Consider the following 26,450-nt stretch of genomic DNA (forward strand, 5'->3'; position numbering starts at 1 on the left):
GATACTGAAAAGGCACCATGTCATTTCACGTTTGTTGGTGCTCTGTAATGTTATTTTATTTTAAAATAAATAATTTTATTTTAATTGATATGCTCAATATCCTCTGCTTTATCCAGTAGCCCAAGGGACTCCTTTCCCGAAGTTGATTTTTTTTTGGTTCAGATGATATATAAATAAAATAGCATGGATGCATGTATTAAAGAAGGAGTTATTACTGTTTTGTGTGTATTAATCTCAGCAGTGCATTTATAATTTCATTATATGCATTATGGCAAATGCAGCCAAGGCAGCAGGACCACTTTATTAGTAAATATTTTTTACCCACTTTGCAGCAAGAGGGACCAGCAAAGCATGGTATACGTTTTATATGCTGGTATTCTGATACTTGGGGACATATGCAGGATCACAAGTGGCCATTATGATTTATGATGTTAAGTTACTGTTAAAGCAGCAGTACGGGTAAGCTTTAAAAAATATATATAATAATACATATATATTTTATTACAGATCTGAAGCAGGGGGTCTCAGGAGCTGAACCCTGTTAATGTCAGTTCCCGGGGACCCCCTGCTTCCAGAGATACTTAGCTCTGTAGTGGTGCCAGTATCCCTGCAGTCAGAGAAACAGTGTGTCTAATCTAATGACGGCTTTAAATGTCACGTGGGCCAATAGGAAGCCGTGACATCATCCGGTGTGGCTTCCTATTGGCCCACGTGACATGGGGCTTTAAACTGAGCAGAGATACCATCTCCGGAGCTGAAATTAACAGGGTCCAGCTCTGGAGACCCCCTGCTTCAATCATGTAATAAATAAATAAAAAATTTAAGCCATATTGCTGCTTTAAGAGCATCCGTTTCACATTGTGCTGCATTTGCTCTGCTTGCGTTGGTGAGTGACTTTGGGAGTGGTTATAAAACAGCTAAGAGAGGAATCTGTGCAATGTTATTATGGGGTGTATCAAAGTTTGCTTCTGTAAGTGATGCAGTTTTCATTTTTGAATTTGTGTTATTTAAATAAAAAAATTGCAGCAGTTCTGAGCCGACTGCTCGAGATCAGCATTATATGTATAAAATTCAAATAACAGGTTTCCTATATTTGTTTCCATTGCAGATTTGATGCAAATGGTTTATTTGATTGTATCAAATTACATTGTCTGGATACATATCCTCTCAGCTATCATAGGCCACTTATCAATGTACTGTGAAGTTTTAAAGGAGCAAAACATTCAATATCCTAGGTTTTTGTTTTTAATAAAATCAGTTCTGTACTATTAGATAATACTTACTGCGTTTTTTTAATGTTTTTTTATTCAACTCTTAATGCCATTTTTAACGAGTTTTAAAGAAGCGATTCAAGTGACACTTATATACATATATTTGTATATATATATACTTTGATTACTTTTATTGAAAACGAATTACCTAAACTGCCAATCGATTTTGTTCTCTCATGATCAATCAGCAAAATTCTGCTTCCCAGGGTTCACTGCCTTTCAGTTTCAAATCAATCCTTTAGTCAGTGTAACTCAGCAGCTACAATGTATCCTTATATTACTAAGATAACATTATCTATTGTTACAGTTTGCAGCTCAAAGTGCTGGGAATTTTGGCAACAAATTATCACAAATGGGAAAGTATTACAAAGATCTTGCACTGCTGGGGAGGTGTGTTAAAAACCTGCTATAGAAATCAAAAGATGCTCAGTATATGTAAAATTCATGTTATACACATTTGATCAATGCATGGTAAAATCACTCATTCCAATAAGAAATACAATTTCTTCTACACTTACCAGAAACCTAAAAAAATATGCATCAGCATAAAGAGAATGGAACGAGTAAGTATGTATGAAAAGGCTTACTATAAAAAAAAGGACAATGTTTACTAAATGGGGCTCTCATCTTATGGCCCATTGTTATGAATAAGTCTTATGGCACATTCATTAAGGCTTACTACTATATTTTAAAGCTGGGGATAAATCTGTTTTAACAATATGGGTGTCAAGAGTATCCTGGTTTGCAACTTTAATAACCTTTTCAAAGTTCTTCACAGGGTGTTGTGTAGGACATTCTGGGGTGGTGTACATGTCGCCTCAAGGCTAAATTAACTGTGCATTCCTTGGTATCTGAAGCAGTGTTTCCTATAACAAAAGGTATGAGTCAGAAAAGCCAGTCCCCAAGTATACACCAGCTCTCTGTGTGACTTCTGCTTCTTTACTATCAAACTTCTGACTGTGAGAATTTGGGTAACCGTAAGAAAAATATTTTTATGTATCCAAATCTAGCAATCCATATTAATGGTCTGTCTGTGTTTCTTGTTAAAATTCGACATCACTCTTATGTGTGTATACTAAAAGTGGCGCGTAGTCCCTTTTTTAAATGAAAAGTTATGTACACACATATGTGCCTTCATCAGGACCCGGGAAAGAACATTGCATCAAGAAAATGTGTTGAATAGAAGTACTACTATTTCTAAAATATAGAATCTTGTTTGTAAAGCTCAATCTGATAACAACAACAAAAATCAGAGAGCTGGCAGGTGGTCCCATGGGTCTGCACTGGAAGTTGGACCAGTAAATCTTTTGAATGAGCTGAGATTCACTAGACAATTGAAGAGGGCCAGGTTAAGAAGAAGAGGGAGTCCTTCTCAGTGGCAAGTTGTCTCCTGTTGGACTAATCATTGGAACTCAGGAGCTCATTCTATATACTCTGAAGCGGCCAATCACAGTGATCATACGGAAACTCCCATCAATTTAAAAAGGAGTTTTCTGTTTTGGAGTATATTGAACCAGCCCCTTAAAATTGCAACTTCTGAAAAGTACATTCATTTTTCCATTAGAAAGCAGTAAATGCCCAACAGGGATTGGACATTTTATGTATTTTCACACTCCATTCATACTGTATGTATCGTCGGTAGTAAGAGCAGAGGAGAGATCTCAGTTTTCTATTGAAAAAAAAAAAAACCCATATAATCTGTAGAAACTAGCAATCTCAGTTTGGACTGAGGACATTCATCTTTCTGATGATTCAGTATGTATTGTAATAGGGATCTAATGATGGTAAAAGGAAGTGATACCAAATGTGTCCTGCATGAAGCCACTGCGTTAATAGTTTCAGTGACATTTGTTCAGACATGCACAATTTATTTTCCCTTTTATCATACATGGGCTGTAACATGCTTTGTGCGTGAAACAGAATGATTCAGGGAGCTCCCAATTCAATGGAAATTCCTCGAGTGTTAACTGTGTATGCACAGCTACTAAAGATTGTTTGTTTTTTATTTATCCATCTTTCATCAATTGAAATCCAAAACCCGTGAGCAGCGTCATGTTTGCTGCAGTTAAATATATGGGCTTTTACAAAGAAAACTCCAGCATTGGGGCAACCTCAGTTTACACTGTTTCTAGATCACTTCCTTTATGACATATCAGCTACATAGCTCGTAGCTTTCTTTAATAAATCAGGTGCTGTTTTTGTGCAGCTGGAAGACTAAATAACACCAATGTGTTTTGTGGTGTGAAGCTCTGTTTTAATATACCAGCATCAAACACTGGGACTGCTACCAGAGGGCACAAAACAACTTATATTTAATAGATTTAAATATGCAGATTGCATTTAGTTTAGAAGTCTGAGCGGTGAAAATCCCGTATCCATTCAAAACAAGGAAAGGTCCGTAATTCTAAGTGTTTAGTTAGAAGGTAGATAACATGTGTACAGTACTTGTGTATATATATATGAGTCCATTCTTCATTTAAACAAAAAAAGCGAAAGAACATATGGGAACATTGCTGCAGTTCACAAGGAACCAGAAACTTTAAGTCCCAGGTAATGTATTCTGAACCATGCACCATGTTGTTTTAAAGAGCTTGTTTTTTTTCCTGTTGCTGTTAAATAGAAAAGAGGAAACATGTTATATTTGAAGTATAGAAAATGACATATGATATGTCATATGAACCCTATGTGAAATTCTGAGGAATCCCAACCCTCTAATAGCGAGTCTGAGATCAGATGCATTGTAAATTCTTCTGTATTTGGTACCCTTTTTAAATTACAGGGAACCCTTTAGGGATGCCCGGGGAATCCAAGGGTTCCTGGGAGCCCTTGTTGAAAAACAATGTGCTAAGGCAGGGGAGCGCCAACTTTTGCTGCTGCGCCCCCCTGTCTTCCCTGCCTGGATGCTCGCGCTCCCCCTCCCTACCTTAGACCTGTGTCAAATGACGCGGAGTCATGTGACTTCACATGACCCCGCGTCACAGAGCGCCTGAACCTCGGTAAGTATACTGTTGCAAAGGCCTCACGCGATCCCCCGGCATTTCATTTAATTTAAATGCCATGGGGAAGAGCACGAGGCCTCTGCAACCGCCCGTGCCCCCCCCCCCTCCCAGGAAAATCTCCCGCCCCCCAGTTTGCGCACCGCTGTGCTAAGGTCTCCTGGGGGTAAAATCAATGCAGAAAGCAGCACAGTAATTAGTATATAACACGAATCCCATGGAAAGCAATGAGTTTTTAATTTGATAAATCTGGTGCAATTCCTCTGCACTGACTTTGTCCCAGTTTTGTAGCTTCTTTAGTGACGAAATGCAGTGCAAGTAATGTGCACCATTTCAACAGTGCACAGATGAGGTAAACCCTTTCACTGCCACAGGGTACTGCACCGCATTGCGTTCCTGAGATCTGTTATTGTTTATGGGAACGTGCTACACCTTACTTGCACATACAGTAAAGGCAGGAATGTCTCGTGGTACTGCTCTGATCACAGGGCCGAAGGCATGTTTTATTCTGTTACTGGGATACTGTTCCACTGTGCTCATTAGATTGTGAAAGTTATGAAGTTATGTTACCCCCAGCACACGTTCCCCTCCTCTAAGGTCTTTCAATATGAGCTTGGAATTCAATTGCAATTTGCTATGTTCACTAAAAGGTTCAAAGTTTGCTGGAAAAAAACACTTCTGATTATACATATGGATCACATTTGATATGTCTACCTCGGTGATATTACCGTCCTATGAAAACAAAAACAACAAAAAAACTCTAATAGACTGGAAACTGTTTACTGTATATAATATTTAGTTGGTCTGTTGTGACTTGTCTAGTCCACTGTACAAGACTTCCATTGAATTGTAGTACAGTCTGCAATTCTAAGACAGGTCTAAAACCCTGTCGCATCTTTCAATCTATGCTCTAGCAAATAAAATACCACCTGTGAGCATATTCATGTGTCTGCAGCTCTGTCTTTCCCCATTATCGCTTTGCATACAATGCTTCCACTGCAGCCAGGGATTCTGGGTAATTGCATGCAAATGAGCAGTGTGTCACCTTTTGCTTCTTGTCCATTTTAACATGGAACCCTAAAAGCATATGCCTGCCGCATAACACCGCTTTCTCAGCGCATCATAGGTTAAAGGAGTGCATCACCAGGAACCCTACTCACAGACAGCAGTTTTTACATTTTAGGTCTCATCAGTGTGAGTGAGGCTGGTTATATTGGACAAGAAGAAGGTGACACACTGTGAGTGCTCATTTGTATGTCACTACCCAGAATCCCTAGCTGCAGTGGAAGCTCACAAAGTGGTATTTTTATTTGCTGTATACAGCACGGTTGAGGGCTTTTTTTTGTTTTTGTTTTTTACTTTTCTTTACTCACCATACTAGTAACTTGTTTTTTGTCTCATTGTATTGTAGCAATTTTACTACGTAAAAAGGTCTTTCACTTCTTTTTTTTGCAGCCACAGATAAGTGCAAGTCTTTCTCTCTGTATCTGTGCTTGAGACACTCTTGTGAATTTGATTACCCCTACCTCCGGGCACAATCTTTTCATTTTGTTTAAAACCCCTTCTTTTCCTCTGATTATTGAAAAGAGGTGCTGTTCGAATATCCCGAACACTCCCAAATAATACGGTATACCTGTATGCATTTATTTTACAGATTGCGATATCTCTTATTTTTTTCATCATGATCCAACACTATATTGTGAAATGCTGCAGTAGTTTTTTGGATTTTGTTAAACATTAAGGCCCATATTTACTAGGTGTGCTGTTCCATAAGACACCTTATGGCCCATTAACTCCAATGGCCTGAAAGGTGTCTTCACAAGGTGTCTTACAGAATAGCATCGCTTGGTAAATATGGGCTTTATGTGACAATAAGTCAATAATTTCCCCATGAAACACCTTTCAGCATGGCTTAGTGCAGGGGTGCACAAACTGGAGAGGCGCGAGATTTTTTTTGTGGGGGTGCGGTGGTTACAGATGCCCAGCGCTCTTCCCGAAAGCATTTAAATTAATGCCGGGGAGTGCGTGAGGCTTCTGTAACTTACTTACCCTTGGCTTCGGACGACGCGGCGTCAAATGACACGATTCCTAGGTAAGTGGGGGGAGGGGAGGCATGAGCACTGGGGCTGAGCAGGCAGGGGGGCACAGCGCAGAAAGTTTGCGCACCCCTGGATCAGTGAATATAGCCCCTTACAGTGGGAATAGAAAGGGTCTTCCAGCATAGGTGTATTATGGCGTAACACTTCTTAGAAAATATGGGCCGGAGTATTTTCAGGAACTCTTTAAAAAAAACATACAGCTCAACCCCCTTATAACGCTGTGCTTGGGGTCCAAAGAATCACATCGCGCTATAAGCGGATCGCGTAAGAAATAATATACAATTGTATGCGTTATACAATAAAGTATTTAAGATACCAATAATAGTGTTGTAAAGTATTCATAAATATGAAAATTGGGAGCCATGCTTGTATCGGGTTATAAGCGGATTCGCGTTGTAACGGGTCGCCTTTTAACGGGGTTGAGCTGTAATTGGTAGCTGCGAAAAGGATACTGTGCTGTACTGGTGTATTCAGTACCTGAGCACTGTGGCAACAATGAGGTTAACTTTATTAAAACGCCAATATATTTTGTTTATTGGGACTTCACCTATAAAGCTCTTTTTTTTTCCATACCACTGAAAGTCATTTTATGTCCCTGTTTTATACTGTTCAACACTGCCCTCTCTCTTGCCAAACAGCATTACTCCTCCTTACTGTTACTCCCACAGCTCACTATGCTACCTGTCACTCCCTGCTTAAACTCATTCTCTCTCTCAAGGCCAAAGGGCCCTACAGTATGTGCCAAGTGTTGCAAAGGGCTTTTCTCGCTCAACATTGGTACACAGAAATCTTATGTTAAGTTTGTTTACGTGCGCCTATGTACTAACTTGAAATTTCCCCGTCTGCAACATCAGCGTCAACATTTTTAGTTTTTTCATTTGTTTTGGTGCACAGAACAGGACTGCGCTAGGCGTACAGACTTCAATAATATGTACTAATAAAGAATGTTTGTGCCCCAAAACTTCCCCGCCATGTTCAACCTGGCGCAAGTGCTAAAAAGTCCTGTTTTTAATGTTCGCACATAATTACATTTCTATATATTATCCAAAAATGTACTTGACGCAGCATGGATGTTTTCATTATATAGGGTAACAAAATGTATAATTTTCACAGTGCGGCTATGTTATAAATAATATTATACATGGTTACATCGTTTCATAATAGATGAGGTTGAAAAAGACATGTCCATCAAGTTCAACTTATGTTCATTTAAATATTTATATTTACTTTCACTAGTTGTAAATAAAAATGACACATAATTCTGTTTGAATTTACATTGCATTAATCGGGTATTTAACGTGACGCAATGCTTCAAAATTAATTTTAAACAGCGAATTCTGCATCACATGAAGCCAATTTTATGAAGGTTTGTACTACTTGTAACAGCCCTTTCCTCTTCTCATCCTATTTCTTCCTCACATCGTACTTGTAATCAGACTTTTAACTCCTATCTGTGTTTTGACATAACCATGTAAAACCTCCTATTTAAATATCTCTTGAACTTAGAGATGTAGCCAACGTTATTGCAACCCATGCTGCAGCCAAACACACACCGCATCAGCGGGAGAAGCGACCATTGTTTTGTATGAGAAGGCGGTGCGGCTACCACGACATTTCGCCAGTGGGAGGCACGCCTGCGGATGCAATATCACTGGCTACATCTGTACCTCACTCTCTATTAGGCTTATAGTGCGGCGACGCTGACGTTGCTGGAAAAATCAAATTGAGTTGACTTCCAGCGATCGCGACCAAGCTGTCGCATCGCGCTTACTATAAGCGCACGCGACGGCGGCAATGCATTTGTTGTGACGTCGCGTTGCTGTCGCCGGCACTATAAGAGCAGCCTTACTGGTTTTCTGTTACAATTTGCTTCCAGACTATGTGAACACTGATCAGCATACAAAGCACAGAAGCCAAACAAAAGTACAAATATATGCAAATCCCTAATCTTTAGGGTTTCATTTTTTTTGTTAAATGCTGAATAATATAAACCACAGTATGATCTCCAAATGCATCTCAGGCGGGATTGCAGCTATCAATATCAGCACTGCTAATATATGAGTGTATGATGTTCATTGTGCAGGTTACAGTAAATGCCTGAGACGGTGATATTCAACCTTTTTTTTTTGTTGTTAAGGAATCCTATAATTATATTGTGAAATTCTTCAGAATCCCCAACCCTCAATAATAATGTGTCTGATATCAGATGCATTGTAAGGAACCCCAACCCTCTCTATTAGCGCGTCTGAGATCAGATGCATTGTAATGAACCCCAACCCTCTCTAATAGCGCATCTGATATCAGATGCATTATAAGGAATCCTAACCCTCTCTAATAACACGTCTGAGATCAGATGCCTTGTACATTCTTCTGTATTTTGGTACAATTTTCAAATTACCTGAAAATTGTAGGGGAACCCTTTAGGGATGCCCGGAAACCCTTGGTTGAAAAACACAGGTCTGCGACATACTGTAGTTGAAAGCAGTGTAAAGGAAAATGCCTGTCCTGAATATGCTACGATCGTGAGATTAAGATTACAGGCAGGTGCACTCAGTACTTACCTGCACTTATCAGTAAAATTATCCATCACATTACTATTTATCATTAACATTATCATTCATCTCAAAACATATATATAGGATTACATTTGGTTGTTTATGTATTTGACGGGGTGATTTAGTGTTGGTTAGAGTTTAACTTTTTTTTGTTTCAGATCTTTTTAAATGCTTAGTTATAAGGCTGTCAAAACTGGATAAACTTGCTTAAATACTGTAATTATTATGTTCCTTGCAGTGGTTACTATAGAAGAAGGGTGTGTGTTTGTAACACGATCCGGTGATCAGAAGGCTAGCTCCCCGGCGGTGACAGCGGTGCGGGTGGCGGCGCGCGCGCTGCTCACCAATCACTCACCTCAGTAGTGGCAGGCCCCAGTGTCTCCTTGCGTGTTGGATCACGTGGCGCGTCAGCCAGCAGGGGATACAACATGATTGTGTTCACTTGCAGCAACGCGGTCACGTGGTGCGCCGAGAGCCAATACGAGGGTAGATCGCTTTGACCAATGGCAGAGTGGCAGAGTAGCTTTTTCAAATCCATGACAGGGAAAAAATGGGTTGTGTTTATGCCACTGTAAAGTTTCCTGCTCCTGTTTGCATAGCTGTGTGGGTGCAATTCCTGTGCACATCTCCTTTATTGCTTCCCCCCTCCAAATAGTTGGGCGCCTTTTGCTACCAGAAATAGAGGCAGCAATATGTGGGATCCCCCCCCCCCTGTTTTGGCCACGCCCCCCCGCGCCTCCGATCTCTCCCTACAGACCGTAGATCACGGTTTTAAGCTGTGCACGCGCTGCCAGGACGCCAGGCGCGCGTGCAGCAGCCTCCACCGGGGACTTGGCCTTAGTATCAATATAAACCAGAAACATTTTTTTGGGGGTAAATTGTGCCAATATTGAGTTAAACAGACATACATTTTAAGAAACATTAAATTTATTTATTTATAAAATGTTTTTACCAGGAAGTAATACATTGAGAGTTACCTCTCGTTTTCAAGTATGTCCTGGGCATAGAGTTAAGATGACAAATAATACATGGTTACAAATATAGTTACATAAGTGAACAGGGTGTACATTCTATACAAGACATAGCATGCACAGTTAGAGATTATATATAGTAGACGTATGTAGCAGTTACAGACCAGGTTAAAATGTGAGACAGCTTTGGTTTTGAAAGAACTTAGGCTGTGGCCCCGCTGCCTGCGCTTCACGCACGCCTGCGAGGCTGGCGGCGCGTGCAGCCGATTTCCCCCGGTCTGCAGTGAGCTACAGGTAAAGTCAAAATGGTAGATGGTCACTGCTCCCTTGAACTGCGCCAAGCTTTAGAGTATAAAATCAGCTTTATTGAAACAAAATATGGAAAATAGCTGAAGCGCTCAAATGCATTGGATGGGTCTTTTGCCACATTAAAGTGCTCTTTTAATCATTTTTTTTGTCCTGGGTTCTTCCTGCTCCGTTTGTGCTGGTGCGCTTTTTGGTCTCCCTTTTCCCTGTATTGCATTGAGTAGCTGCACAGCCTGCCTGCCTGCCCTACCAGGATGTGAGTATTTGCATATTTTTTAGGGGAACCTGCCAATGAGACTGATGGTGAATGGGTTGCACCACACACCACCTGTCTTCAGGAGGATAGTACCCATTATATGACACAATAGGTACTATATCAATTGTTAGTACCCTGGTACAGTGGTCTGACTTATTATCATTTTGAGATATACCTGCATTTGAGCGCTTCAGCTATTTTCCATATTGCAATATATACAGGTTGGAGCCGCACATGCATAGGTTTTTTGGAGCTTAATCTTTGAATTTAAAAGGAAGATCCCTAATTTTTATATTTTTGCTTTTTATACACTTTTATAGTTACTTTTTTGTGGCTTCAGTACCCCCTTTGTGTTCCATTATATTGGTATGGAGGAACCAGGGGAGAATATGGATGAATTAGAAGATATTTCAGATACTTATTTTTTCAACACTTGTGATGATACACAGAGAAAAAAACAAGCTTTACGTGTGTTTGATAACATTGTGGATTTGGATACCACTGACATCTCTGATCTCAAAATCCACTTTCAAAAATTGGAAAGTTTATTGATTCATAAGAACCGCTTATGGTGGGACATTATAAGCCTGGAGAACTATGCTAAATGTAAAAGGATCCCAAGAGGACTAAGGGTTAAAAAAGCCCCCTCCTTTGGTTTTCCGGATGTGGATTTTGAAAATAGATGGGTGACAGCCCTCAATGACTGCTCTTTTCGTTTGATGGAGTTAATAGTGTTTCAGAAAATGAAGGAGAAAGATCAGCTTGATATTCAAATCACAGAACTGCAAAAAAACCTATACAGTTTCAAAGGTTTAAAGGGCTTTAAGGAATTTGATGTTATTCTCTCCAAAACGGTAAAAAATGTGGAATGTGGTATTATGTCTAAAAAACAAAGTAAATATGATCGGGACAGATATGACTATGAAAAAAACCAGGTTTACCATTGGCAGAGGATAAATTCTATTCAGGAAAGATCAAATAACAAAGATAAATCATTCATTCAGTTTAAATCTACTCCCAATAAATCCATTTTAAAATCTAAGAATGTGGATTATCAGAGTGGCGAATCTGATGTTTCAGATGCAGAAACTGCCTCTACCTCTCATTCTGTATCTTTTGTCAATACATTTGAGAATGATGATCATCGTGGTCGTGGAGCTCCATCTAGGGGGCGAGGGAGGGGTGGACGCACCTTTTGGGGTCAACCACCTAGGTCTGATTCTGGTCAGGACCAGTCCCAGGATGCTTTTTCTTATCAAAATGTTAATCAACAGAGACAGCAACAGCAACAACCAAAATCTTTCCCTTTATTTCAAAAGGACACAAGAGAATCAGAAGAGGGAAGAGGGGGGGGAGGAGGAGGGGGCTACAGGTCCGCCTCCAAAAGGAAGAAGTTTTGAATGATATATCTAATGTTATAAATATTTCAGGAACTGCTCTCTCTCCTACAGAGTTGTCACTACTGGATAAAGGCCTAAAATTTTCACCTTCAATGAACTTTAATTTGTTCGAAACCACTATTGATGTGTATAAGTTTGTTCGGAAATTATCCTTGAAAAAGTTTTTTGACAATTTTATTCCAAATGTTACTAGGTCAACCGGAGATGAGGATTTAGATGGGGGGCCATCACACGCTACCGAGAGTGATGTCCCCTCATCCGACTCTGTTCCTCCGGTATCTATTGCTTTACATACATTTAATGATTTTTGTACCCTGCAAGATATGAATGATCTTTTATCTGAACAGACGGTTGATGATGTTAATATTCCTACATTTTCTGAATGGAATTCAGGCCTAAAAAGGAGTTCTGTGTTCTACCCCACTCATGTCAAGGATCAATTTCTGACTATGTTTGAAAATCTGGTTATAAGAGACCTTCGTCTTCTAGCTCAGGGATTTTCCCTATCCTATATAGATCATGACAATTTGAATCAAAGTGAACGTTTAGCTTTAAAATCTTTGAAAAATAATTCTGCATTGGTCATTAAGAGTGCGGACAAGGGGGGTGCGGTGGTGGTGCAGGGCAGAGACGGTTACATCAGGGAGGCATTACGCCAACTGGATGATGGCCGGTCCTATCGTGTACTATCTGCCGACCCCACACCGCAATTCTTGGAGTTCCTTGTAGAACTGGTTGACTCAGGTGTTATTATGGAAGTTCTGTCGAAGGACGAGGTTAAATTCATTATTCCATCTCATCCCATTATTCCTATCTTCCACCATCTCCCAAAGATCCACAAGACATTGGTCGACCCTCCAGGTCGTCCCATTGTCTCTAGTATTGGATCTTTGGGAGATGGTCTGTCAAGATATGTTAATGGTTTTCTTCAGCCATTTGTTAGGAAATTGCCCTCATTTATACGGGACTCTGGTGATCTTCTTGATCAGATCAAAAATGTTAAATGGGGTAATGATTACCTGTGGGTAACACTTGATGTTACCTCTCTGTATTCTGTTATACAACATGACCATGGTTTGGCAGCGGTCCGCCAATTTATTGAGATAATAGAAATATCAATTTTTCAATCGGCTTTTATTTTGGACGCTATACACTTTTTACTCACGCACAACTTTTTCACATTTAACGGTAAGTTTTATTTGCAACTTATTGGCACTGCTATGGGTACAAGTTTTGCTCCTTCTTTTGCGAACTTATTTATGGGATGGTGGGAAGCACTTTTTATTTATTCGAGCACTAATTTATTTCGTCACAATATTGTTTTTTATAAAAGATTTGTGGACGACCTAATTATTATTTGGAGGGGGGATGTCACTATACACTTCACACTTTTGTATCTTATCTTAATAATAATCTTTATAATCTAAGATTTACATTAAATTTTCATTTCCATCACATTGAATTTCTGGATCTACAATTATTTGTAGACATAGACAAAAAAATCCAAACGGATGTTTATAGGAAGCAAAATGCCAGGAACACCTTTCTTAGGGCGGACAGCTGCCACCCATCCCATGTCATAAAGGCCATACCAAGGGGACAGTTTCTCAGACTGAGAAGGAATTGTTCCACTAGGAGTGGTTTCCTTTCTCAGTCTGAGGAACTTACAAGGAGATTTTTGGAAAGGGGATACCCCAAATCACATTTAGCAATTGCATTTGAAAATGCATTACATACAGAGAGAGCATCATTGTTGCCCACACATCCAATTGGAGATTCTCGCCTGGCTAACAATGTTAAGACAATTGGTATTAAACAGGACTCACATGGACTGACAGAATTAAAAAACAAATGTCCTCTTTTTATTTCACAATTTAGTAAACAAAGTGGAAAAGTAAACTCTCTAATTTCAAAACATTGGAATGTCTAATCCATGGACCCTGTCCTTAAAAAATATGTGGATTCTGGTCCTACTTTTGTATATCGTAGAGCGAGAACAATTGGATCTCATGTTTCATCAAGTGAACTCAAATCTTCTGGTCTCAAAAAACCTTTTATCACTAGGGGTTCATTCAAATGTGGCTTTTGTAGTGCATGTAAACACATGAAGCCTGCCAAAAGAGTTTTTTCCAGTTTGCCTTGCCACCGCCACATGGTGTGAATATATTACCAAATAAGGAATTTAAGATTAACAGTTTTATAAATTGTAAAAGTCAATTTGTGATTTATTTAATAACATGTGGTTGTGGCAAGAGGTATGTGGGGAGGACGACTAGAGCCCTTAAGATCAGGATGTTAGAGCATTTAAGGCTCATAAAATTGAGAGACACTAATCATCCAGTCTCAAAACATTTTACTGAATGTGGTCAGGGAGGAATTAATAATTTTTCCTTTTTGGGGATTGAATCAGTTATTTCTAAATCTAGAGGAGGTGATCATATCAACCTTCTGGACCGTAGGGAGGCGTATTGGATCTTCACTCTCCAAACGCGCTTCCCTATGGGCTTGAACATTGACTGGCAACTAACACATTTTTTGTAAACATTTTTGTGATAGACGTATTATGGTGTAATTAGTTGGTAATACAGATTAAATAAGACAATTGTCATTATATTGGACATTATATTCTTATCATTATAACCTTTGAACCTATGCCTTATCATGCAAATATTATGCTAATATGTAAGCTTAAATTGTTCTTTGATGTATCTTGTGGATAATACTTCATATTTTATAATGGTTGTATTTCCCTGGTTCCTATGATTTAGGTACACAATCTGTGTTATGCAGTATGTATGTGTAATATGTCTTTAAATTTACTTTTCTTGCACATTTTTTTAATCATGTCTAGAGGTTTTTATTTTTAACTTTTTTTTGTATATAACTTAGTTGCAACACAGCTAGTTTTTTAATCCACCTTGTTCATGTTTTTTCTTGATATAATAGTACCCTTTATTAAGCATTAGTTTAGTTTAATATAGCTTTATTTCGTTTAAATATGCTTGTCCAGTTAGCAGCAATGTATTTTGTTCTGCTGGAATGGTCAATAAAGCTTTGTTATTGTGTTCCTATGTTTGCCCACATCCAAGATGGCCACACTGCCTTTGGTACTTCCTTTTGCCCTTAGATCGGCACTGAGTCGCTCTGTTATGACATCATCAGGTTCTGATTTTTGGCGCGAAATGGCCCACAGGTAAGAGGGTATATAATGGATGTTATCACATTGTGTTTTATCCTTGAAAAAGAACGCTGCGACGTTCGAAATGCATTGGATGGGTCTTTTGCCACATTAAAGTGCCCTTTTAATCATTTTTTTTGTCCTGGGTTCTTCCTGCTCCGTTTGTGCTGGTGCGCTTTTTGGTCTCCCTTTTCCCTTTATTGAAACAAAATGCTGAACATCACAGACAGGAACACTCTGACGCGTTTCATCCCGACATGGGACTTTATCAAAGAGTAAAAACCCCTGACCCACAAGCAGACCTAAATAGAACAAGCTCCAATCTGATTGGACCGAGTGAAATAAGACCCAGCAGATTTAAATGAATAAATCAGAAGAACCGAAGAGGCTGGGTCAAAATGTTCTGAATAGAATTGCTTGTGTGTAAAAACAAATGGTAAAAGAAGTAACAAAAAATAACATATATGTACAACAATTAATTAAAACCAAAGACACGTGATTTCAAGCATTAATATAAACTAAAGTAATGAAACAATTCTTATGTATACATGCATAATCATTAAAATGGAGAAGAATAAGAGGAAAAAAAATAACTAAATAAATTAACAAAAATATATATAAAAAATAAAACAAAAATTATAATTAATGATTAGTATATGGTAATACAGTCTCTGTACTGTAGCTATCCCTCTCAGCCCTGAAGGAAGTGTTTTAACTCCGAATCAGAATTCATGCCAAGTGGGTAGAGCGTCCCGAGAGTGTATATCCAATACATCTCTTTCTTATTAATCACGTGTCTTTGGTTTTAATTAATTGTTGTACATATATGTCATTTTTTGTTACTTCTTTTACCATTTGTTTTTACACACAAGCAATTCTATTCAGAACATTTTGACCCAGCCTCTTCAGTTCTTCTGATTTATTCATTTAAATCTGCTGGGTCTTATTTCACTCTGTCCAATCAGATTGGAGCTTGTTCTATTTAGGTCTGCTTGTGGGTCAGGGTTTTTTACTCTTTGACGCGTTTCATCCCGACATGGGACTTTATCAGAGTGTTCCTGTCTGTGATGTTCAGCATTTTGTTTCAATAAAGCTGATTTTATACTCTAAAGCTTGGCGGAGTTCAAGGGAGCAGTGACCATCTACCATTTCGACTTTACCTGTATCTACACTGGATGGAGCACGCAGGGGTCTCATATTTTTAGCAAGGAGGACATACATCCACCTTTCCAGCGGAAGCGCCATCCGTTTGAATCCTGGGACGCGCCGGAGCGCTTTGCATGCTGGGATACAGTTGGGGTGTAGCCATCTATCAGCATTGAGACGGCGTCTTCACCACTGACAAGCCCGGACTGGCTGCAGGGCTAGCGAGGACACCTGTCGGGTAAGGGCAGCAGTCTGTGTAATTCATTTTGAGCTTACAAGTGGCGTGCCTGCGGACATGTCACCTTGTACCTCTAGCACTCGGTCTGCATTCTAGCCCCCGTTCCGGTAGTAAGTCCCTACACGCTACCCTTTATCTACTACTTATTACTTCAGTATACTTGCAGTGAGACCCCTTCCCTTGTGGACTTTGGCATTGGTTGTAGGTGTTGTTAACTACTTACACATGGTTCTGTAGCATCGGATCCATTGGGGTTTATTCCCCATTTTTTCTACATGCAGTGAGCAACAGGGGGGCGTGACGGGGGCACGGCCGTGACGTCACCTGGTAGGTTCGCCCTCATTGACTGAACCGCCGGGGGCGTGGCCTAGAGCTCCATCGCGAGTCCTGATCTCAATTTTCTTGAGCAGGAGTTTGTCGGCGCAGCTTGGTGGCTCCCCGTTGCAGCGGCCAGGCCCCATTGTGGGGCGGCTCTTGTCTCTGCAGTGTCCGCCACAGCAGGCGCTGCAGTAGCCAGCAGGGACCTAGCCTTAGACTGGTGGAGGCTGTGAGAGTCTCTGGTAGATTGTTCCAGTTTTGGGGGGCACGGTAAGAAGGAGGAGCGGCCGGATACTTTGCTGAACCTTGGGACCATGAACAGTCTTTTGGAGTCACATCTCAGATAAGTGCTGCATGTGGTAGGGGTGAGGAGCTTGTTCAGATAGATGGGTAGCTTGTCCAGAAAGTATTTGAAGGCAAGAAATGAAAGGTGATCTTTGCGCCTAGACATAAGTGATGACCAATCTAGATCTTTGAGCATTTCGCAGTGGTGTGTGTTGTAGTTGCATTGGAGAACAAAATGGTATATTGAATTGTAGAGGGTGTCATGTTTGCTAAGGTGGGTTTGGGGTGCTGAGCCGTATACTATGTCCCCATAGTCGATAATTGACATTGATATCTGCTGTGCGATACGCTTTCTGACCAGCAGACTTATGGAGGATTTGTTCCTGTAAAGTACATCTAGTTTAACACACATGGATTGTAATGCACCTACCTGTACACATTGGCTGCATTACCTGGCTGCATTACCCAGCAGCAATGTGCAATCAGGAGGGGGTCTCAGGAGCCTGTGTGTGGGGCCAAGGAGAGGAGGAAACAGCATAGATCAGAGAGAGGTGAGAGGCGTGTGTGTGTATCTCGAGCGTGTCGCACCTTTCACCATTGTGTCCAGTATTTTTGGAGAAGTCATCTGGCAACCCTACTTCCATCCACACAGAATTACACAAAACACCCCCCTCTAAGAGTTGTACCTGGGTGAGGGGGGTGGAAATAGTGCTGTTCTGATTCAGTCTGAGTGAGTACTCAGTCAGCCATGGAGGGGGCAGGGAAACAAAGGGGGTCTATATGTGTGGAGTGTTGGTCTCTGCCTCTCTCCCTCACTGCTGTTTGATGCGGGGCCAACACCGCACAGACCGACCCTCCCTGTTTCCCCGCCTCAAATGGCAGAGACGCAGAAAGGCATCAGCCGGCGTGGAATTTGAGCCCTGTAACAGGGACTTATCACTGTTTGAGAGAAACTGCCTCTAATTTCAGCAGTGTGCTGGTTAATTGCACACAGGCAATCAACCAGACTCCACCTGGCTGATTATGACTTTTAGAAAAGCCTGATGTGAGAAACAGGAGAGAGATTCCTTAGCTCACATTTGGGCTGACATAAATGTAGTTAGTCATGGTTGGTCCAGGCTATACTTTCTGCCTCCTGTCACGTAAGTCCTAGTGGCTACAGGCAGTGTCAGGCTATCCTGTGGGGTTTACCCCCCCCCCCCCTTCACACACACACACACACATGCTGTCTCTCTGAGTGACAGGGGTGGTGGTGAACTGGGTCTGTATGTAGCCAATCATGGAGCAGACTTTGTGCCCTCCCCTCTGTGCCTTAGGGAGGAAGTGTTCTAAATGTATAGTCAGTCCAGCTCTCCCTCTCCTGGGGCTGGTTCAGGAGCCAAAACTTATTTTCTTTTCTCTCTTTTTTTTTTTTTTTTTTTTTAACGACCATCTGAATAAACAGACAAAGTTGCACCTGTTATTTGCATTGGGATGTGAGGATGGCACTGGAGTAATATCTCCGTACAATGAAGAATGAAGTTGGTCTGTATGGAAGTAAAAATGACCAGTTATCAGGAGAAGACATATTAATGGCAAATGCACACCTAAAATCAATTTGTATTGATCAATTAGAAGGTGCCAGCAGGACCTGCTGGGACATTTGCGGGGCTCGGTGCAGGCACATGTGTGGGACATCTGCTCTTGCCTTCTCTGGCAGCGGCATCTCCTCCTCCCGCCATCTCCCCCTCACAGTCCAGTCATCACGGCTCTGCGATGTCCAATGGCGTTGTCATAACAGCGTGACGTCACGGGCCCATGAGGTGTCATGTTGTCATGGCAATCTTCTGGGATTTTTCAGACAGATTATGCCCCAAAATGTACTTCATTTCAAATCTTAAAATTCCAGAGCATTCTTTTCCCCGAATATCAATCAAGTGGGCCTGTGTGTTTCTTACAAAAGGACACCGTCCTTCAGCATTGAGAAGTACTCGTTACAGCCACGGATTGTGTTTTATTTTAAGCATAACACCTCCTCCCACCTGTACTGGCAGGAGGTGTTGCGCTTAAAATCATTCTGCATAGTGCAATGAAAAATTTCTCTCTGAGAACATAGAACTTTAATTGGCCTCACTGCAAAGACACAGGTCTGTTTCCTGCCCTGTATACCACTGGGTCACAGATAAAGGTTGTCGGCCTCTGTTTGCTAAGCAGAAATAGTTAGATATCCGGTTTCCTAATACTCATGAACCCTTTCAGTACTGAATGGCCTGGCAATGCATTGAGAAGTCCTGAAAGGGTTAAGTTGCACACTATTCATTTATAGGGTAGGGGTTATGTTTTTAATGTGAAACAAGACTGCATTTAATATCCTTGGATATTAAGATGAAGTGATCACACGTCAGAGGTAGAACAAACCCATTATAGAACGGGTTAGTAAATCAGTTTTTTTTCTTTTTAGGAAGTCGCAGTTTCTCATTCTGGGCATTAGTCCATTGCACACACACACAGGTGATTGATATTAGCCCAGCAGTGTATGGTCGGAGCCTGAAAGCATGCTGGTAATTTTAGGTTCAAAGAGAGAGAAATAGCCACATCATAGCAGCATGAACTGTATATACAGACACACCTTTGCAAACACTAAATACCCATATCAGCACTGACACACCCATTTCTAACTTGTCTGTGCTGGAATAGCCAATTCATTTAGTGTGTTACTGACCCCTCTAGTACTGAAGGAATTACATTAGCCTACACTATATGTTTCAAAGACCCTGTTACACTTACAAAAATATTGTCAACGTAATTGCATTCACTTATCCTTTTATTATTAATTATAGTTATTTCTCCTCAATATGTCAGCTACACTACTAACCAGCTATGGCAGGGAGGGCGAGATTCTCTGCAGGGGGTACGGTGGTTACAGAGGCCCGCGCTCTTCTCGAAGGCATTTAAATTAAATGCCGGGGGAGCGGCGAAGGTCTCTGTAACTTCACTTGCCTTGGCTCAGACTGCTTCTGGCGACGCTGTGACATCAGAGCGCCGGAGCCAAGGTAAGGAGGGGGAGAGCCAGCAGGGGGAAAAGATTGCGCACCCCTAAGCTAAGGAATGCTCTTAGCACAAATCACTGCAGCGTTACAACCTTTAGCATTGCCTTCGTATGATCTAGTCATTCGTACTTAACAAAAGCAGCAAAGGTATTAAGTATGCCTTAAGGCCGCGCTTCTAATGACGGCGATGCGACGTCGACCAAAAACAAACGCATCGCCGCCGCCGCGTGCGCTTATAGTAAGTGCGACGGCGACAATGCGACGGAGCAAAAACTGGTACCCGGCAAAATTTGATTTTTCAAGGGCTGTCGCCTCGTGACGGACCTTGAACCAATCAAATTCCCGGAAACCGAATACCAATATGCAGTAATTTGCCCCCCCACACCTCCCCAGCAATTAAATAGTTAATGAGTATTACAAACAACTATTTCCATTTTTTGCATAGGGAACACTAGCCCAAAACCTTTTTATCTGGGTCGTGCCAGGGTTGCACTTGTACTGTACTAAAGTTTTGCATGGGCAGCCGAATCTGATGCGTCGGAGGGCTGTTATATGTGTGTGTGTGTGTGTGTGTGTGTGTGTGTGTGTGTGTGTGTGTGTGTATATACAGTTGTGTGAAAAAGAAAGTACACCCTCTTTGAATACTATGACACATGGCGAAGCTTATGCGACAAGCGAAACGGGTAGAGTTGAACTGCAGCAAGCCACGAGTGTCCCCAGTACTACCCTGATCCAGTTGTTCCATACCTGCGATCGATCGCAACCGGAAGTGACGCGACGGACTACCGGAAGTGACTCGACACGATCCTAAACAGCAGGGCTGACTGTGGACATACGAGCTGCGCATCTATAGTTTTATGTGTCTATGCACATAGTGCAAAATGTAAGTGAATTCTTATTGCTTAAATATATATTTATTGAACATGCAGTGTTGCACTAAAAGTGTCATCTTTGTCACCGAGGGAAAACTCTGCTGAGACCAGCTACCTTCTACCTGAGAGAAGTACCTACACCATACAGATATACCCACTGCTGATATCCTATTGGGAAATTGTGAGTCCCCATCTGTGAAATACCTAGTTGTCATTTATGTAGAATTTACTACACTATATTATCATTTATATTTTTCCACATATGGTGGTATCTGCGCTCCCCACAAGCCACTTTCTACAATCGACCCTTATAGGGTTGAGCTGTGACGTTCGCTATATTTTAATATCACTTATATACACATGAGCACTATTATTATATTTACAAGTTTTATAAGGTTTAAGTTTAGTTTATATCACTCATGTGTCCTCTTAAAGAATCGCCTCACAAATTTTTTGCATAATAACAATCATCTGTTCCTTAGCAGGTCTTAAAATTAGGTAAATACAACCTCGGATGAACAACAACACATGACATATTACACCGTGTCATGATTTATTTAACAAAAATAAAGCCAAAATGGAGAAGCCATGTGTAAAAAACTAATAGCTTATGATTCAATAGCTTGTAGAACCACCTTTAGCAGCAATAACTTGAAGTAATCGTTTTCTGTATGACTTTCAGTCTCTCACATCGTTGTGGAGGAATTTTGGCCCACTCTTCTTTACAACGTTGCTTCAGTTCATTGAGGTTTGCGGGCCTTTATTTATGCACAGCTCTCTTACGGTCCAGCCACAGCATTTCAATTGGGTTGAGGTCTGGACTTTGACTGGGCCATTGCAACACCTTGATTCTTTTCTTTTTCAGCCATTCTGTTGTAGATTTGCTAGTGTGCTTGGGATCATTGTCCTGTTGCATGACCCAATTTCGGCCAAGCTTTAGCTGTCGGACAGATGGCCTCACATTTGACTCTAGAATACTTTGGTATACAGAGGAGTTCATGGTAGACTCAATGACTGCAAGGTTCCCAGGTCCTGTGACTCAAAACAAGCCCAAATCATTACCCCTCCACCACCGTGCTTGACAGTTGGTATGAGGTGTTTGTGCTGATATACTGTGTTTTGGTTTTCTTTTTAGAGAGAAGAGGCTTTCTCCTGGCAACCCTTCCAAACAAACCATACTTGTTCAGTCTTTTTCTAATTGTACTGTCATGAACTTTAACATTTAACATGCTAATTGAGGCCTGTAGAGTCTGAGATGTAACTCTTGTTTTTTTTGCAATTTCTCTGAGCATTGCACGGTCTGACCTTGGGATTAATTTGCTGGGATGTCCATTCCTGGGAAGATTTTCAACTGTCTTGAATGTTTTCCACTTTTGAATACTCTTTCTCACTGTAGAATAATGGACTTTTAATTGTTTGGAAATGGCCTTATAACCCTTCCCAGATTGATGGGCAGCAACAATTGCTTCTCTAAGATCATTGCTGATGTCTTTCCTCCTTAGCATTGTGTTAACACACACCTGAACGCTCCAGACCAGCAAACTGCTAAAACTTCGGCTTTTATAGAGGTGGTCACACTTGCTGATCAATTAATCAAGAGCATTTTATTAGCAGCACCTGTCTGCTACTTAGCATCTTAATTCCTATGGAAGCAGTAAGGGTGTACTTAGTTTTTCACACATGGCTTTTCCATTTTGGCTGTATTTTTGTTAAATAAATCATGACACGGTGTAATATGTCATGTGTTGTTGTTTATCTGAGGTTGTATTTACCTAATTTTAAGACCTGCTAAGGAACAGATGATTGTTATTATGTCCTGATATGTAAAACCATGGAATTCAAAGAGGGTGTACTTTCTTTTTCACACAACTATACATACACAATAACATTCTGTGGCTAACGAAATGCTTTTATTTGTGCAAACTTTAGAGATACACTGATCTCTTCTTCGGGCGATGTTACAATGGATAGAGCAAGAAATGTTTTACTTAAAACACACACATACAGTATATAGCTAACGGTATGCCGCGCTTTAAAAATGATATAATACAGTACAGGGATTATACAAACAAAATCAGACAATAGGAAAGGAAATACCTGCCTCGGTGAGCGTACAATCTAAGTGGTGTGTTGGGAGACTTAGAGACAGCAGGTGATGGAATAAGGGCAGTAGATGGCAGTGTTTGACTGCAATGGTTGGTAGGAGTCACTGTGGGTGTGGGACAGTAGCCATGAGTCTAGGGCTATTGAAGTGCTTAGTTAATGTATCCAAGCCAGTCAAAGCAGTGATTTCTGGACAAGACACCTCCAGCCAGGATTTACCTTGGGGATAACAAACCATTACACATTCTTTTATAAAATAAGTGCATTCATGTGCTCTTAGTAATTGTGTTGGTTATTCCTAGGCTGGCAAAGATTTCCTGAGGATAGTGCTGAGAAACCCTGCCATAATGTGATGTTGAAGCAACATCGCCCTTAAAAGAGTGAATCAAGATATGGTCACAGAGGTTTTTTTGGCTTTGACCTCCCCCTAGATCCCTGTTAATTCCTATTAAACAAACCATATCACCTTCTCACGAGACATGAGAATAAATTATTATGCCACTTATTTTCAGCCGCAAGACGCAAACTAGCGGCAGTATGGAAGCAACCAACTGTCCCCTCAATCCCTAAAGTTAAAAATAAAGTCTGGGAGATTTGCTTCATGGAAAAATTGGTTAGTCTTAACAATGATACATGTGCAGATTTCCAGAAGGTGTGGATGCCATGGATTTTGGATGCTGGTCAACGAAATATTAATACCCACCTAATTTTGTTGTAAAAACTGCTATATATACTGACTATGTGTATGAATGTTATAAGATGATTTGCTAGGTAAAATTCTAAATGGATGTGTTCTTTCCCCCCTGTCTTTATTTTTTGTACCCTTCCCATCTTTTATTTTCTCAATTTACCCCTCTCCCAAAAAAATTTAATAAAAATTGAGTTTAAAAAAAAAACAGCGAACACCTGTAAGTGTATCTGCATATCTTCCTCAGGTCCCTCAAGCCTGTCTCCTTCACCCCACTGTAACGTGTCATGAGGTGCTTTAGACAAGGATTCTGGGTAGTGCCATGCTAATGAGCAAAGTTACAATTATACATATAATTTGTAAACATCAACTGGCTTAAAAAATAAAGTGCACCTTAGTCTTTATATAATGGACAGTTCTTGGTGACGGAATTTTCATTCTTTTGTGGCTATTAATGAAGGCATAGTGCTGCTATGAGCAGAAGTAGAGCAATGTGTGCCTTATATTTGTCAAAATAAAGGCACATATTGCTGGTGGTATCTGCTATTTGAATAAGAAAATTCCACTTTTACATGTTCTGATTGATTTTGAACAGGGACAACATGTATCTGATGTTCTCAGACAAATATATAACACTTCACTGCCAGTGTATGCCAGGCCCTTGTGACAGTGAAGGGGTTAAAACAGCCAAGAAGTTGTTTAATGAGTAAGCGTGTTTTCCGTTTCTTGCAAATCCATCATACTTTGCTAGGTGGCCTTGTTGATCTACTAATGACAGATCAGCCGTGGACAACATGTCTGAGCTCACATCTCTGCCTGTAGGGTGGAATGGGACCCGGTGTACAGTACATGTTCTATTTATTTCTTTTTACTGGCACCTGGAATTGCATAACCATCTTCTGTCTTACATTACGTGTTTATACCCCCACAGAGCTAAAAAAAAAACTTACATCTGCAGTTATTCTGCGCACTCAGGTGTGCCATCACCGAAGCTCCCAGTCTGTGACGTGACTGCTTGGAGAAATCAGTCCAAAACAACTGGTATAACCGGTTTCACGCTTGCGTCGTCAATATGCCCCATTAGTAGAATGAACCACCGAATTCTGCATTGGAAGGACGAAACCTCGCTGCGTGTAGCAGCTAGAAAAACCTTGTCCTGATCTTTCGTTTCAGCAAACTGCAGCGTACCAAGAGGGACTTGAAATGGTTACACGGAGTGACTGGCGAGTGGTTCGAAGAAATCCAGAGGAAAAAGTTTAAGAATGATCCAGGCGTGTGGAGCTTGTTGAAGCAGCCCATGACCTATCGGCTGAAGAAGAAAAGCCCTAAAGGTGAGTCACCCAGATTCAGACTAGACAGGAGGAGGTGGGTCTACAGTGTGACCAAACTTTCACCCGATAGATGCTTTTAAGAAATGCTGTTGGAGAAAAGGATTAGTCTGTGCAAAGTGGTTGGGTAAATTCTGAATGTACTCTCCTCATCTGAATTTATAGTTTTGAAACCATGTTTATAGCTCCCACCCAAGCACATGCCTATGTTCACAATGTGACCTCGAAATCCCAGCAATATGTGTAATAAATAGGTCCAAAGTGAACTAATGGCCATGTAAATAGAGGGGTTGATGCTTTTTTTATTTTACATTTTTTTGTTAAATCAACTGTTTGTAAATACATTTTTAAACGTTTAATATGTTCATAGTAAACAAATTACTTGGATTGTGTTTACAATCTTTACCTAATATATTTGTGTAATAAAAACATATACTGTAAATACACGCACGCACGCACACGCACACACACATTGTTAGTCTGTACCCTATTTCTTTACAAACTAATTATGCTGCCATCATTAGCTGATAAGATTAGAATTACACAGACCCCAAAAAAAGCACAATCATTTTTTCACAAGATATGAATAATGGCAATTTGTTTTTTAATTAAATCTTTCTATGAAATAAATAAATAATATTGATTAAAATGTTTTTCAGATTTAGAGCTTCATTTGTGTTTCAATCCTAATTTTTTTTTTACATAAAAACATAATTGTGTGCATCACACATGACTAGATTTTTTTTTTTTTTTTTTTTAAATGATTACGGAATTAAGTTTAAATTAACTTTTTTGTGTGCCCATATTCTTGTTGTTTAATTAGATAAGTAGAACATTTACTTGTAGGTCTATAAGCAATATAAAGTACAGGGGATGTGCTACGGGCATAAGCGCATGTACGTAAACAGCAGACTGAATTCCCTGCCCCCGGGCACTTATAGTCTGTATCTTGTTTATGGTTTTGACAGCAAGATGAGACAATTAAGGCTGAGTCCCCGCTGGCGCTGAGTGTGCTCATGCTTGGAGAGCGCTCCAAGCATGAGCGCCGGGTTTCCTGGCATTAACGCGCCGGGGGGGAGGAGCGAATTTAGCGCGCTGGAAAGTTAGGTTTTTTTTGTTTACATAAGCGCCGAGCGCATGTGTGCCTGCGTTCGAGCGTGCGCGCACCACGTGAGCAGGGACTTACATATATCTATATATGTAAGTAACTGGGGCAAGCGCCGCCCGTTCAGCGCTAGCGGGGACTCGGCCTAATGTGTTTAGATGAGCGATTATGTAGCCTGTTTTCCTTAGCACTATTTTTATTGTCCGGTTAAAGGTGGAAGCTCGAGTACTCGCATTTCCTGTTATTTCAGCATTTTAACCAATTCTGCCTTTTTTTTTTTTTTTTTTTAAACACGCCATTGGTAAT

General features: G+C 40.6%; 1 protein-coding gene across 5 annotated transcripts in view; it reads left to right on the forward strand.

The window, feature by feature from the left end:
* EXPH5 (exophilin 5) overlaps nucleotides 1-26,450 on the forward strand; it is a 70,217-nt gene that overhangs the window by 15,996 nt on the left and 27,771 nt on the right. For 4 of the 5 annotated variants that reach the window (XM_075592334.1, XM_075592335.1, XM_075592336.1 and 1 more), the window contains exon 2: nucleotides 24,885-25,042. In XM_075592334.1, coding sequence (XP_075448449.1) covers nucleotides 24,885-25,042 — 158 coding nt within the window. Of the gene's footprint in view, nucleotides 1-20,254; nucleotides 20,932-24,884; nucleotides 25,043-26,450 lie in introns of those variants that run through there. The other variant, XM_075592337.1, reaches the window with a different exon arrangement.

Source organism: Ascaphus truei, chromosome 3 (assembly GCF_040206685.1).
Source record: "Ascaphus truei isolate aAscTru1 chromosome 3, aAscTru1.hap1, whole genome shotgun sequence".
Lineage (NCBI taxonomy): Eukaryota > Metazoa > Chordata > Amphibia > Anura > Ascaphidae > Ascaphus > Ascaphus truei.